The following is a 14922-nucleotide window of genomic DNA, read 5'->3' as shown; positions in this document are numbered from 1 at the left end:
AATGAGCAAGTTATATTTTCCAGCGCTGGACTTAGTTTTAGAATTGATTTACTAGACGATAGTGGACGAAGGTACGGCAGCAAACAATGTCACCTCATATCTTCTTCTTGGCGTCCTTGTAAGTATTATCAAATTCTATACTTTTCTCTGCGAATGTGTTCGGCTCACACGCCGCGTCTGTGTATCGATACCATTTACTCTTGAAGAGAGAAGCTTTCTTTCATCAAGGAAAGGCTACACTCATTCGCATTCCATAGCCTAACAGAACGTCGCATTACATGCCCGTGTGTAGATGAAGAATACTACTGCTCCTTTTTATTGAACGTACGCATTTTCTAGAGAACAAGTGTCAAAAAAATATTTACTTCATGGGATTTATAGAACTCCTCTCTAAAGAGTGTATGACTGATATAATAGTATTTCATTTATCGCACTGATCGTGTTTTTATAAGGGCTCATCTTATTCCAAAGGATTTAGAGTATTTTTTTTTGTCCTTAGAGTCGTGCATGACTGCTCGCTAAACGAAATATTGCTGATCTTAACGAAATATTGCTGATCCAAATGGTTGCTTTTTTATCATGAAGAGTAAAAATACTACCGTCCGACCGGTCTTGCAGTTGAGCTTGCTAACTAAATAGGCTCATTTTATTTGTTTAAAGCAAAATCCCTGATTGTTAAAATATCGTTTGCTGATCTTCCTCACATGGCGAGTCTAAGAGTCGAGAACTGTACTGTTCAAGGAGCGAGATGGTCGGTTTCCTCCAGCTCACTGACAGCGATGCGCTAAGATCCCAACACCGCATAGTGTACACTACTTGGTCAATTATTAATACTACGTTTTCCCTTGCAGGCTCTTGCTAACGGCAACTTTTACAGAGAGTCGAAGACTGCGTCACCGACAACACTCATGTGAGTACGACGTTCATTCTAAAACTGCCATATGACCAGGCGGGAAATTCAGATGAAAACTTATATGTGATAGCTTTTCCAGTAATGTATTTCATACTTCACTTTAAAATAATGAAGAGAGAGTTGTGCCTGAGCCTAGAAACAAAAAGTATTTCCCAAACGCCAAATAAACTATTCTTAATGGAGTTTGACAACTAATTTTACCATAAGAAAATGAACACAGTCCGATGATCAAAACTATGAAACTGTTATAATAATATAATTTTTATATTTATAAAACTTAAATTGGCGCGTGGTAAAAAGTGTATTGAGTGTGGAACAGACTACTTGGCGGCTGACAACATGCCAACGAGCTGTGGAACGGCGGGACTCCCAAATACACTCACACCATAAAGTCTTGTTCGTTTAAAACACATATTTCACACACTTGTCATGTTTGTGTCACTCATGGCGGATTCCAAGCGCGCGCCTGGACACGAGGTAATTTTGGCAAGCACGCACACAGGCACAAGTCACGTGATATTGTTTTGTGACACATGAACAAGTCACGTGATATTGTTCTGTGGCACACGCACAAGTGACGTAGTCTTTGATCGACATAGCCTGGGCACGAGTATATAGGGATCCTCGAAGACCAAGCGGTTTTTGCTTGCGGGCGCTCCCCCTTTACCATATGTGCGTGTCACAAAAACCATTGAGGGCTGGCTTTTAGATATTGCAGGGCCCTGCCTCGCTCAATTAGCCTACGTGTAGCCGCTGACTCGCGAGATCCTCTCGTAGAGAGGATTATTTTGCGAGTCAGCGGCTACACGTAGGCTACGCTCAATATGCTACAACACAGAGATGATCTTTTGCGTAATTTGCAAAATTTGCGTATTTGCCAATCAGGAGGAGCATACAAGGGCACCCCCGGGGGGAGGGGGTACGCAGTGTGCGAGCAACCCCCTTTCTGGACGTCAAAAATTGTGTCATTTCTCTGAAGGACCGTCAATCGTTTTCCATATGACACTTATGACCCCCCCCCCCCCCCCCTTTCCCCCAAAGAAACCTGGGTACGTGTCTGCCATTGAGGCAAAACACGGCTGGGAATTGAGCCTACAGAGAAAGGAATTAGGTAACTTTTTATAAAGTTTCACGCAGTCATGCTGTGGATTTGCCTAAAATTTCCCTCTTGCAATAGAATTTACTGTTAATTGACATAAATGCCATACATAAATAACACTAAGAATTACTGCAAAGTATCACGGGTAGTTTGATGTAGCCCTTTTAAGGCTTAAAAGCCTTTTTCATGTCAAAACAGCGACCTGAAAAGGTTTGATAGTCCAATAGTGCACGGATCGCGTAGCTGAACATACATACAGGGAAAGTGTACAAACAAGATAGACTGACAAGGTCAAGGTCAAGGTCACGCTACCCGGCAAATCATTTTTTCGCGTCCACAACAAATGCATATCTACCCCCAAACCATAACAAGTTATTGGATTTGTTGCCGTGTTGTCAGTTATGACAGCATGTAGGGGTCACGGGCTTAAGGAAGTAGGGAAGGGCGAAATTGCTCGCACAGGTAGTTTTTCTCATTTCCTCAAGTTGGCATCTGAGTTGAGTTGTTATTGGGGATTAATGAGGATTAAGAGGATTTTCGCCCTCATCTGCTGTTTAGCTTTGAAATGTGAGTTATCAAACATGTCACTGGTTTTTATTTTACATATATGCGTCTATACATGTGTAAATGTGCTGTGTCTTAAATGTTTCGATGTCTTATTGCGTCCATGATATCCTAATTATCCATAACCCGAGATTTTTTTACTCCTCGTCAAAAAATGTTTTAGAGCGTAGAATAGCTCAGCCGCGTAGCTAATACAACACTACGCAGTTGACGAACACAGTTCACTTTTTGTTTTTATGCTCGACTTCTGTTTGACTGTGTAACCCCAACACATGCGTGTTTTAAGATGCCTGTTCTTTCTATTGCAAGTACATGAAATCTGTTGAAAAGTTGTTTGTTTTGCTATTTCACTCTATCAATCTGCTAACAGTAGCACCAATGGTATTAGTGAAATGGGTAAACCCCGAAGGTGGTACGCCGAGCATTATTCAAGGGCACCCAACGACCATTTCCGATCAAATATCTGTTCGGAAGCAAGGTCACCTACGGATTTCGGGGTCGGCCTAGAAATGTCTTTTTTCGGAATTTGTATTTCTAGATCACCTATGTTTCTCGGGGAAGAGAGCTGAATCACCTATGTTGCTTTTGTTGCCACCATCACCATTTTTGAAAGATTTTTAGGTCCGAAATATATATATATATATATATATATATATATATATATATATATATATATATATATATATCCCCTGATGAGTGGGCAACCACGAAAGAGGCCTGTAGGGAAACCTATGTAGTTTGTATTTTTCTATATTTTATATATATATATATATATATATATATATATATATATATATATATATATATATATATATATATATATGCTTTAAAAAAAGGAATCCTAGTATTTTCGGGAGTGAGTATACAAGGGACATTACCTAGAAATTTCGCTTGAGGATCTTAGAATCGATAGGAGTATCGGATGCCTCGGGATGAGTAACTAGATTTTTTTGAAGGCTCTAATTTCGCCTAGCAAATCCGAACAGATAAAAAATATCTAGGAAAGCTCCATATTGTATAAAAATGACTGCAAACGAATAAAAACGGTATCTTAACTCATTTTAGGCCGTGGCTCGAATAACTCATTTATCATTTATTGTAGACGACATGTTATTCCATATGTAATATACGTCCTTTGTAGAATGCCGATACTAGAAGGGGAAAGGGTTGGGGGGAGGGGAGGGGGTACTGCTTCTTAGCTACGGCGTCAGTATACGCATAGTACCCTATTACGTTTTTAAACATATCATAAACATTGTTGTTGTTTTTTACTGATAGACATGGCGGCAGATGAGGAGGCTCCAAGTGAATCCGTGGGGAACACCACAGGCTGCGACAAGAGACCTGTTCTGATGACCAAGGCGCACGGTACGCTAAGGTCGCCGGGATACCCCCGGGTCTACTCGAACAATCAGCGGTGCACGTGGCACATCAGCGTGCCGAGGGGCTACCGAATACGCATTCGGTTCCGACGACAATACGACATAGAGGAATCGTCTCAATGCAACAAGGACTATGTAATGATGTCACAAAGCAGACACTTTAGGGATCCTTTAATATTTTGCGGTAGAAGACGACCCAATGGGATCCTGACGCCTAAGAATAACGTGTGGGTACGGTTCAAGTCCGATGAGGGTGGAAATGGGAAAGGATTCCTGGCTCTTTACTCTGCAGTTGGTAAGGATGATTCCAGACAGATGACAAGGCCCTTTTTTGCGTGATGTAGGACAACGCTAGAAATGAATGACTAGTTGAGAATTGGCGATGTAGTATGCTATATATAGGGAAATGACATAACAGCAACGCGATAATTTGACCTCAAATTAATAGAAACCGAAATCAGTTCGAGATGGAGGGCTTTAATTGAAGTCAACAGCAGTCAGATAGCGCTGTTTACACAAGACCTGGTATATTGAACAATAACAAACACTCATCACCACGCAGAAACATACAGACATTAACTAAATATGTCAATGCAATGCTTGTGAGCGCAATGAAAGCATTGTGGGCGTTCTAATGAAAACAATGTTCATGTTCCAGATGATAACGAGTGCGAGCGTCCAGTATGCAGCTTTCCGCGGCTCTGCCGTAACACTCTCGGGAGCTACGCGTGCGATTGTCCTGAAGGCTACGAAAACAGAGGAAGGAGGGACTCGGACAAATGCGTTGGTAAGGTAACATTTATCGGACAATGTAACACTCTGAAAACAATATAATATGGAATATAGATCTAATAAAAAGACCCCCCACCCACCCTCCCTCTCTAGAGACGCCATAATGCGCGATGGCACATGATACCATAATCTTTTTTCTAATCTTTGTCCTTTCTTGTGTGCGTAGATATCGACGAGTGTGGATCGGGTGCTGCTCGGTGCGATCATAAATGCGTGAATACGGAGGGTAGCTATCATTGCCGGTGTCGGAAAGGGTATACGCTCGCACCAGACGGGCACGAGTGTCAAGGTAGGTCTGCGCAATAAACTCACAATAGTCATAGCATAGGGACAGGCTTTACACACACAATTACCATAAGTGCGCAAGTACCAAAAAACACACCCTTGAGTGCCAAATTACAAAAAAAATAATTATTTGCAAATTTGAAATAGGGAAGGCACTGCTCACTGTAAGCACGCAGATAGCGTGGTTACTACATACATACTTGTGTTTGATGTGCGCAAATCAGCGGCGTAGCAAGGACTTTTTACAAGAGGGAGCCCAAAAGGCCCTTTTAGGGCATTTTCTCCAGTATTTCAGATACTGGAGAAAATACATACATTTATTGTATTTTTGGCTGCTAGAAGAGGGGCCCGGGCCCCCTGGGCCACCCCTGGCTACGCCCCTGCAAATACAAATATAAACGCTTGTTTATATTCTTTTTTAGCAGACTTGAATGAATGTAACAATAAAAACAAGTGCAGTCACTTCTGTCGCAATACGCGCTCCTCCTACCGTTGTTGGTGCCCGAAGGGATTCCGACTGCACTCCGACAAGAGAACATGCTATCCAGGTATGCACAGTAACAACAAATTGTAAGTCCAAAGGCTTCCGACTGCACTGCGTCAAGATCGTGTAGTCGGTCATGCGCGGTACGCGGTCGGAAACCCGAGCCTTTTTAAGGCTAGCCGAGGATAATTTACGAAGATGGAGGGTGAAGTGTGAAATGGAGAGAAAATCTTTGGGTGGCGCGCTTTGGTTTTGCCACATTTCAAGATTTCTTAATAAAAAAAAGATTTAATTAACACCCTTTCCCCCTAGTATCTCTATTCAGTTTCAATCCAATGCGTAATCACTTTGCATTCTCCCGGCAGAGATATCTTTCTTCAGTAAGCAACATTCGGCCGAAGTGAGAGAAAACTCCAGGCGCGGTGCGTACGTCACGACCGTCAGAGCCGTGTCCTTCTCCAAACCCCGCAAAATCCGCTACGAGTTGATCGCCGAGAACCTTCTCCCCCCCACACACTTCACCATCGAGGAGACGACAGGAACCATCACGGTCGCAGGCGATTTGGACAGGGAGGAGAAAGATAGCTACCTCCTCGAAGTTGGGGCGGGGCTTCAGTACCCCAACGGGACTTTAAGCCGCGTGGCCCGGACATACGTCATGGTCAAAATTTCGGACGAAAATGATAATTATCCAATTTTTGGTCTCCCATCGTACCACGTGCGCGTCCCATGTAACACCACCGCGGGGAGAACCGTGTATCGCGTGACCGCGATGGACCGTGACCTTGGTGATAATGCTAGGATCCGGTACAGACTCCAGCCTAAGAACATGTATTTCACTATTCTACCACACACGGGGAAAATACGGGTCACGCAAGACCTGCACAGGTTTTGCAACATGCGACCCGCGCGTGGATTCACGTTATCGGTTCTCGCTCGCGATTACGGCAAACTTCCGGAGACCGCGCATGCGTGGATGTATATAGAGGTCACGCCACCCGGGACTTTGTCACGTGATGTGTCACAGATGTCGGCACGGTTCCTGGACCCTCGGCATAGTGGAGGGACGGACACGATCAGTAGGCGAAAGATGCGCGAAGCAGATGCGCATAGGTATTCAGGCAAGCGGAAAGGATAGAGGACAAATCTGTACACTTGTGGCAAGTGAGAAAGAAACGGAGAAACATTTAGCACAAGTCGTAGCACGATGACACGAGCTGACAAGATAGACAAAGAACACGACACGCGAAAGACACAGAACACGACACGCGATAAACACAGAACACGACACGGGATAACATGACATTGGCAAAAAAAAAGACACGCGACCCTCGACAAACGGTATCACGATAGGCACAGAACACGACACGCGATAGACAGAATATGACACGGGATAACATGACATTGGCAAAAAACACGACACGCGACCCTCGACACGCGGTATCACGATAGGCACAGAACACGACACGCGATAAACACAACACGACACACAATGGACAGAGCACACGACACAGGATTACATGACATTGGCACAAAACACGACACGCGATTGATATACAGTACATACGATACAAAGCTACACTAAAACCAAAAGCTCTCCGGAAAGAGTAGTTCCCACACAGGCGACGTATCGAGAAAGCTTTTAATAGAAATTGTGACTGGTGCAGTAGATAGACGTGTTAGTGAAACAGAACATAAAGAAAAAGGATGTAATTATTCATTAAGTTAAATTCAAAAGGAAAGGAAGAGCTTTTATAGATTAACAATTTCTTTCGAGGATGAGAGGTGAGAGTAGGGGAACTTAGAAACATGTAAAATGTACATGAAATGTACGTAGGGACACGTATGGTGAATGAGGGTCACTGTGCACAACATTTAAATGTTTCAAGGTATAAAGATATGTTACTGTGTACGGAGTAAGAGCTATTTTCTAGTATTCTATGCAGTATGTAGATAGTTTTATAAGATGTAGTTTTGTTAATTAAGCATTGAAGACTTTACTGCAGAATGGCGCAGTGAAATATTTGCAGAGGATAATTTGTAGAATGTAAGTTGCAATAAGTAAAAAAACACTGTGGTTTTGTTACTGATGGTTTTATTAGTATATCCCCTCGTCTACTATGCCATTCTTCAAGAAACCTCAACCTATCTAACACTAAACAAACCATAATAACATCATAAAATACCAATTTTTATTCGAATAGCAAAATAAATAAAATGAAAGGTAGTCCAAATATGAACAACTGCCCTTGATTAAGATTAACAACAGCAAATTTCTACCAAATAACTCATCTTATTGTAAATAGTAGTGAAGCCACTTGATGTGGAACATACTTTTGTTAGTGGCAACACTGAGGATCAGCATGGAAAGTAAAAGCCCTTTACTGGTAGGAGCTTTTTCTTTCTGTTTTATCAATTCACCTGAGATTCGCGTCTCTGTGTTGACTGTATTTCTGTTCAGAAGAGTGCTGCTCAGCACAAAAGAACCAAAATAACGTGAGTGGCTAGATCGCGAAAGCGATACAAAGTCCAACACCGAGAAACACTAGGAAGAGGCCTTTGTTAGCAGGGTACCTCATTACCATACGACATCGCACCCTTCGTGGACCGGGGGTGGGCCATAGGGCTGGGCCCTTGCCAATTTTCCCCTTTGAGTGGAAGGGAGAGGTCTAGAGTTGGCCTACTGCAATTACAGTCTTGTGGTAATGCCATTATCACGTCTGCGTATCGCTTTTGATCTCGTGCTTGGCGTGTCCATGGTACCGCCCGAGTTATAGTTTGAGTTCGCAGGCGGGATAAAAGATGTGTCCATGAATCTGCGCATGACCCGCTGATGGCGACCGCAACAGCACAAGCGGATAAAGGCTCGGCGGAACTGATTGACGCGCCAAGCGTACAGCACTGGGTTAATGCCTGGGGTGAAAACAACATTATCAGCATTAAACACGCGCACGGCCAAAGCCTATTATAGGTGGCGACTGCTTACGTTCATAGCTTAGAAATATGTTGATCAGATCACTACAAGTTATGTTTACCCTTAGATAGTATAGGCTATGATAATAATCCAAAATAACTGGACTTCCTATACTGGTTATGTGAAAAATCAACTGGAAAAAGCTCTGTGAGAGGCGTAACCATGTAAGACGGGGTTAGGAATCTGATGGTTATTTGCTCCTATTGCGCAAGTGACTCTGATGACTTTGAGTAATGTACAAGTTCAGTCCAGTCTATAGCTATCCCTAAATAAAGCCGATACTTGGGATAGCCTTTATCTTTTTTTTTCTTACTTTGCGTATTGGTTTCTATATAAAATAACATCTACAAGACGCCCTGGATCATAGATTTTAGAGTTAGAAATGCAGGAAGCATACCAGCTGTGGGTAGTGACACAAATGGGCACGTTACATTCGCACGTTTCTACTTGAAGGTTCTATCTGACAAGTGTCGGAGAAGTACAGAGCCAAATAAGTTTTTCAGCTATTCTTGTATTCTTTTGCCAAGTTCACACAGCGTCTATGGCGATAGCTGCACAAATATCTGATGACAGTGATGGATAATTTCTTTTAACGTGCCGGAACTGTCTACACTGACGACGTGATCGTTTCCTTGAATATTCGTACATCATTTAGCGGCTGCACGGGGAAAAATTCACTTAAACACATCTGGCTATTATATGTTTTGATCGCGCGGCTTTTAAAACAAGAGTTTCTAATCGCCCAAGGTGAGCTTTAAAAGGTTCCCTGGTGTGCTATTGTTTGTGGCGCCTGCATGGCGGTTTAATCTTCCATCCTCTTCATGTCTCACTTGTTGGTAACTATCCCTTGGTTACGAGTATAAGCGTATTTCCCCTCCCCCTATTTTTGTAACTAGTATTTTGCAGACGGCCCTGGGGTAAGGCTCTATATTTGTTAAATTGAGTGTGAAGCTTTTGACTCTTAATATGCCAAAAGGAAAAAAAACAAAAGTGTAAAATAAGATGAAATTGAAATATTAAAAGTGTTAAAATGTAAGTTTTCTTGAAGTAATAAACGTAACGTAATTAAAAGCTGTTAGCCCAGCTCTGGAACCCTTCCCCTCCCCTCCCCTCCCCTCCCCCTTGCTACCCAGCAATTCATACGCTTTAACCCGGTTATGGAAGTTAAGGTTCCAGGTAAGGTGGTAGTGCTGTATGGCAGGATCTGATGTGAGGATGTGGTTCCTACCTGATGAGAAATAAGTAAATGTAAGTGTGATGTCACGTGCCAGGTGGATAGTCCCGTCCTCACGAAGACTGGGGAACTGAACCATCAAGAAGTCCACTAGGAGAAAGGGCCCCCAGAACGCAAGGAATACGCCAAGGATGATCAACAATGTCTTGGCTGTTGCCTTTTCCCTAGTCACCACAGCCTTCAGTGCATGATGTTTTATGGTTCCAGCCCTTTGAAGTGAACTACTGTGTTGCTTTATAGCGCGAAAAATCCCAAAATAAGCGCAGCAGATTACAATACTTGGTGCCACGCAACCAACACCGTAAAGATAAAGCTGGTAATACCTCCCTCGCCAGCCAAGCAACGGCACAGCGCTAAACTGCACCGAGAACATCCATAGAAGCATTATCGAGATGATTACCCTCCTTCGAGTTATAACTTTATAATGTGTGAACGGCATCTTGATGGCAATGCAGCGAAATACCGACAATGCGGCCATGTTCATAAGGGATGAAACCCCGGAGATTATAGCGAAGAGATAATGCGCGAGAAACAGTGAATTCTCCGCGGTGTTCTCGTAATGCCAGTAGGTCGCGATCAGCAGTGGCTCGGCGGCAAGGCCCATTAACATATCGCTACACGACAAGCTAAATATATAATAGTTCTGTAGAGTGCGGAGCTGTTTGTACGGATCCAAGATGAACACCAAGATAACGAAAGCATTTCCAGACACCGTAAAAACAGATATGAACATGTAGAGAATAGCACTCTTTAGTGACGTGTTAAACCAGTACCCCGCGTAGAACATGTTTCTTGATTTAAAAGAATGAAAAATCAACCGGGGATGTCGACTTTATAAAACAAACGAAGGCTTATTATGATTTGCGATGCGATGTGATTGGCGATGACATACTACTTTCTCGCACATTTTCTCTTTCGATGTTTTTTCCTCAATCGGGATTTCGTTCAATAATTGGTTTTGTCAAGCGATTGAATTAGTGCGTGAGGCCGGAATCCTAATCCAAACAGCAAACAAGAAGAGCAAACCGATCAAAAGACTCGCGATCCCATTGTAAGAAAACAAATTCCGTCCCCTTTTGTGATTACTTTAGTAGACTCTTGACCCAGTTGTGTGGATTCTTCCTTGGTTAAACTTCCTCCATTCTCACTCAGCAGCAAATGATCAACTTCAAGCTAAAAAAGCCCCGAGGGCATGCAAAAGAGGCTCCAATCAACCGTAGCTTCAAGCCGATAGAATCGCTAATGGGACAATAAATTTGACGCACTTTAGTCCGGCATTTGAAGAATTTAGATAAGTCTTTCAGTCAAAAGCTGCCACTTCGTCGCACAACTCTCTCCTGCAAAATAAACAGACAAGCAGATCGAGTCATTTCCTCTGTTGCTTTGCCTTGCAGAGAACAAACACCGACATGCCAAAAGCTGCCTAAGTATTAATAAGAGACTGACAGAAAAATCTCAAAGTCGTTAGACAGAGGGTGCAGCTTAGGGTGGTCTGTTAACATTGCATCTTAACATGATTATCTTCACTAAAACATTGCTTTCATTGGTGTGTTAAGAGGATTTCACTAGTTTCATTATTTTTGGAATCTCTTTAATAGCCGCGGCAGGTTTACTGATAATCGAGCGTACGGAGATGGGTCTTGCGCGAGTTTATCAAAAGCAAACGGCTCGTCGCTATCGCAAATGTCTGTGGTGATTACGCCGCTGTTTGCTTTACTTCAATGAGAAATATTTGTGCTTTAAATTGGTTCTCTTATCATAAAAGCAATTAAGACTGAGGGCTATGAGTGCGCATGCGTCAGGAGACCAACATCCTTTCGGCTGGCTCTGCCATAAGACCTCGTCCACACGTATCCGGGTCGTGTTAGAACGCGACCTATTTATTACGTATACCAGGATCATCCACAAATATCGGCAAAAGCGATGATTACGGGAGCAAAGGTTTACGGATACTGGGGACGAAGGCTAAGACATTACCTACCCTACAATATTACAAACCAATGGACAATAGATAAAGTATACTGGCGGACGAAGGCTCAGTTATTACCTACCCGACAAATATTACAAACCAATAGACAATAGATAACGTATACTGGGGGACGAAGGCTCAGTTATTACCTACCCGACAAATATTACAAACCAATGGACAATAGATAGAGTATACTGTTGCACGAAGGCTAAGACATTACCTACCCTACAATATTACAAACCAATGGACAATAGGTAAAGCTTGCTATAATAATGCTATGCGGACGAAAGACGCGAAAGGCGCGGCACACGACGTCTGGTAATAAATGTGCTGAAGAAAAGGGATCTCGAGTAGGGTGTTTTTCCACCCTTCAAAAATAAATCTTTTTTAACAATCACTAAAACAAATGCAGAAGAATGGTTTGGTAGCTAAAACACACATTTCTGTTACTATTTGTATATTTTAAATCCAAGCGATCCTCTAGACAGCACGACCCCTTCTTTTAACGCCTGTCGCATATATACTTTATTGCTTTGGTGCTGGCCTTTCTTTATACACATCAAGGAAAGCTTTACTAAAAGAAAGTGTCATGTTTACTTCTTTTCTAAAAAAAAGCGCTTTACATAGACCCCCCTTCCCAACCTTTCTAAGCAAACCACGTATTAATACCCTCTTGTTTGAATTTATTGGTTCTGATTCTAGTATATTTTACATTTCTGCAGGTGTTTTATGTTTTAATTGATACTAGCTTGACAATGAGAAACTGAAATCATAAAAGCGAAGATGGGCTGAGCGTTGTTTCTTAGAAAAAGCTACCATTCTTTGCCTTACTTTGTCTTATGAACAAAGTTGAAACCGTCCAATAGTAAAAAAAGACGAGTTATTGAGTTCTTCATCAAACAAACTCATCATATTCTTATTGACAAACTGACTAACCTCGATTATACGTCGTCGTTGCTCTCTGCTCGATTTTCATGCTGTGTAAAATCAACCGTTCATTGGGAGCTAAAGTGGTTCACCTGCCTTGCTCCCGAGGCAAAAAAGAAAACAGATTCCCTTATTTGTTACGCACTTTGGATTAGTGCTGCCTTCAAGTTTTCGATATTTAATCATCTCCTTCTCGGTCACTTCGATGATTTTTTTAAATTCATGTTTACTTTGACTGTTTTTTCATTACAAGGGCATGTTTCTAACTGTCCTTTTAGAATTGTCTATTTATTCAAGCTGGATTTAAAGTATCAATAAAGTGGATATGGATTAAATTAAAGTTGGTGGAAATAATACATTTTAATTTATAATAATTTTTTAATTAAATCCCTTTAATTAAAAACAAGACCAGGATGTACGAAGATAAGGATTGGCGGGATAAGAAGTTGACCAACCAAATAACTTTGTTCTAAAAAATACTATAACAACGATCAAGTGGTTCAAGTGGTTTCTTCTAGTAAACTACATCTCTTGGACATTCCAGATGTTAGCTTAGTTTACAAGCAGAAAGTATAGGTCTTCAATCCTCCTTATCCCCCTCTCTTTCGCCCACACGAGCAAGCCCCCATGCGGCTTCTCTATGGTTTGTCGCAGATAGCGGCGTCAAGTAGAATCAACTGCTTATTCTTAAACATGGAGGCGCGTCAATTCACAAGCTTGCTCTTTTCTCTGCCAAACCTTTGGTGCTACTTCGAAAGGTTATTGTTTTTTACTAGTTAAACGAATTTCTATGACGCGCTTACGATATACTTAACTATATTTAAATAGTCCTCCACATTAATTATCTTTACCTTATAGAATAAGTCGCATGTTTTTTTTTTTCTGCAATAATAAAACAGCAAGCGGAATCGGAATACATTCCTACGTAAAACGCCCAAGTGGACATATTTTTGCCATGTTGATTAGATTCGTCTCATTCGCATATGTTCGCAGAAAATTTTTAATTTGGAAATCTTTATGACAGTTAACTGACAAATACAAATATAGGAAATGTGAATAGAAACGACATACCTGAACAACAATTAGAACTGTCGTGCTTCGATATCGCGATTTTCCTCTTCTTTGAGTAGACGCTGGCAGTACTTTAGAGTTTTCGGTAGTTGCGATCTACATGACACACCAACAAACCGAAAATAGCCTTGCGCCTGAGTAAATATAATCTTGAGCCTTGAAAGTCATCGTAAATGGCACTAACAATGCCGAACATTTTCTTATGTAATTTGTCTACTTTTATCAATTAGCTGAGCAAACGTGCCAAGCGATCCCAATACAACACTCTTTATATATTTTTTTCTTTGGAAATCACCTTCTTAGCTGTGTGTTGTTTTAAACCTTGAAGACTGCGGTTCAAGATCCTGTACAATTCTAGATACCAAATATTAAAATTAAAATTGGCGTTAAAGGGTTTCGAAGTCTTTTAATTGGCTTGGCATTTAAAACTCCTACTAAATAAATCGTTTGAAGGAAGTGGAATTAGTTTCCATTAATTGCCATGGATGATTTGTCATCATCTATGACATGAAAATTAACACTAACACGATAACCAAACGACCAGGCCATGAAATAACTAAACTAATCAAACTAAACACGGCTATGTAGAAAGCAAATCCCTCGTTGCATTATGGTGCAGCGTGAAAAAGGCGCGCTTTCACATGTATGTCACCATAGACACACAAAAGAGGGGGACGTTATGGTTTGCGGTGATGCGGTTTTGCCTTAAATCTGGCGCGGTTTTTCGTATTTTATTCCGCGGTATTGCGGTTTCTCTAGACTGCGCGGTTTAAGGTTATTGGCTTATTTTGACGCGGTTTTACTGATTTTTTTAATTTTAGAGCGGGGTGTTATGGTGTTGGGAGAGTCCACGGTTTGCAGTTTACTACAAAAATCGCGTGACCCAAATGTTTGAAGTGGGAGTAGCGTGCGACTTCTCGCGAAATCATCTACGCCATTGCAACTTCAAGAAAGTCATATACTTTGGTAGGCCTGCTAACAACTGAGATATGGAATGGCTGTTATGAATTTTGTTTGCTATCGCGACCAAAAGCTTGATGTAGCATTTAAGCATGTAGTGCGGTTTTGCGGGTTTTGACGTTCTTCTGTGCGGGTTCGCGGTTTTCGCACCCCCCTTACAACACAAAAGACTTACTTGTTTTTCACATTACTAACATCAATATATTTGGTGTAAAGGGTGTATATACAGTATATCGTAACTCGCTTTTAACTAATCTTTATAATCGCA

The 14922-nt window shown here is 41.7% G+C and overlaps 2 protein-coding genes across 5 annotated transcripts; one reads left to right on the top strand and one right to left on the bottom strand.

The window, feature by feature from the left end:
• On the top strand, nucleotides 1-7605 carry LOC5504354 (suppressor of tumorigenicity 14 protein homolog). 2 transcript variants are annotated; one of them, XM_032372671.2, is made up of 7 exons: nucleotides 1-118; nucleotides 852-910; nucleotides 3855-4253; nucleotides 4617-4745; nucleotides 4917-5039; nucleotides 5461-5583; nucleotides 5885-7605. In XM_032372671.2, exons 1-7 carry the CDS (start codon nucleotides 87-89, stop codon nucleotides 6655-6657), a joined length of 1638 nt encoding a protein of 545 aa, XP_032228562.2. In that variant the 5' UTR covers nucleotides 1-86; the 3' UTR covers nucleotides 6658-7605. The 2 variants fall into 2 exon arrangements, with proteins under 2 accessions (XP_032228562.2, XP_001625263.3); XM_001625213.3 differs by having other exon boundaries at nucleotides 5458-5583.
• LOC5504348 (histamine H2 receptor) lies at nucleotides 7598-13920 on the bottom strand. Of its 3 annotated transcripts, none has more exons than XM_032372672.2 (3): nucleotides 13695-13920; nucleotides 9722-11064; nucleotides 7598-8432 (listed from the first exon to the last, which is right to left on the bottom strand). In XM_032372672.2, exons 2-3 carry the CDS (start codon nucleotides 10512-10514, stop codon nucleotides 8209-8211), a joined length of 1017 nt encoding a protein of 338 aa, XP_032228563.1. In that variant the 5' UTR covers nucleotides 10515-11064; nucleotides 13695-13920; the 3' UTR covers nucleotides 7598-8208. The 3 variants fall into 3 exon arrangements, with proteins under 3 accessions (XP_032228563.1, XP_032228564.1, XP_001625274.1); XM_032372673.2 differs by lacking the exon at nucleotides 13695-13920 and adding an exon at nucleotides 12633-12915; XM_001625224.3 differs by lacking the exon at nucleotides 13695-13920 and having other exon boundaries at nucleotides 9722-11444.
• Between the last annotated feature and the right edge of the window lie 1002 nt (nucleotides 13921-14922).

Source organism: Nematostella vectensis, chromosome 3, assembly GCF_932526225.1.
Source record: "Nematostella vectensis chromosome 3, jaNemVect1.1, whole genome shotgun sequence".
Classification (NCBI taxonomy): domain Eukaryota; kingdom Metazoa; phylum Cnidaria; class Anthozoa; order Actiniaria; family Edwardsiidae; genus Nematostella; species Nematostella vectensis.
The sequence above is the reverse complement of the archived record's forward strand: the minus strand, read 5'-3'. Positions and strand labels throughout refer to the sequence as shown.

Bases quoted from the DNA above. Each gene is read 5' to 3' on its own strand.
- LOC5504354 (XM_001625213.3), top strand. From the start codon at position 87: ATGTCACCTCATATCTTCTTCTTGGCGTCCTT. The intron at 4,746-4,916 runs GTAAGGTAACAT...TTGTGTGCGTAG, and splicing joins GGACTCGGACAAATGCGTTG to ATATCGACGAGTGTGGATCG. The intron at 5,040-5,457 runs GTAGGTCTGCGC...ATTCTTTTTTAG, and splicing joins AGACGGGCACGAGTGTCAAG to CAGACTTGAATGAATGTAAC.
- LOC5504348 (XM_032372672.2), bottom strand. From the start codon at position 10,514: ATGTTCTACGCGGGGTACTGGTTTAACACGTCACTAAAGAGTGCTATT. The intron at 8,433-9,721 runs GTAGGAACCACA...TTTTCACCCCAG, and splicing joins ATTTACTTATTTCTCATCAG to GCATTAACCCAGTGCTGTAC.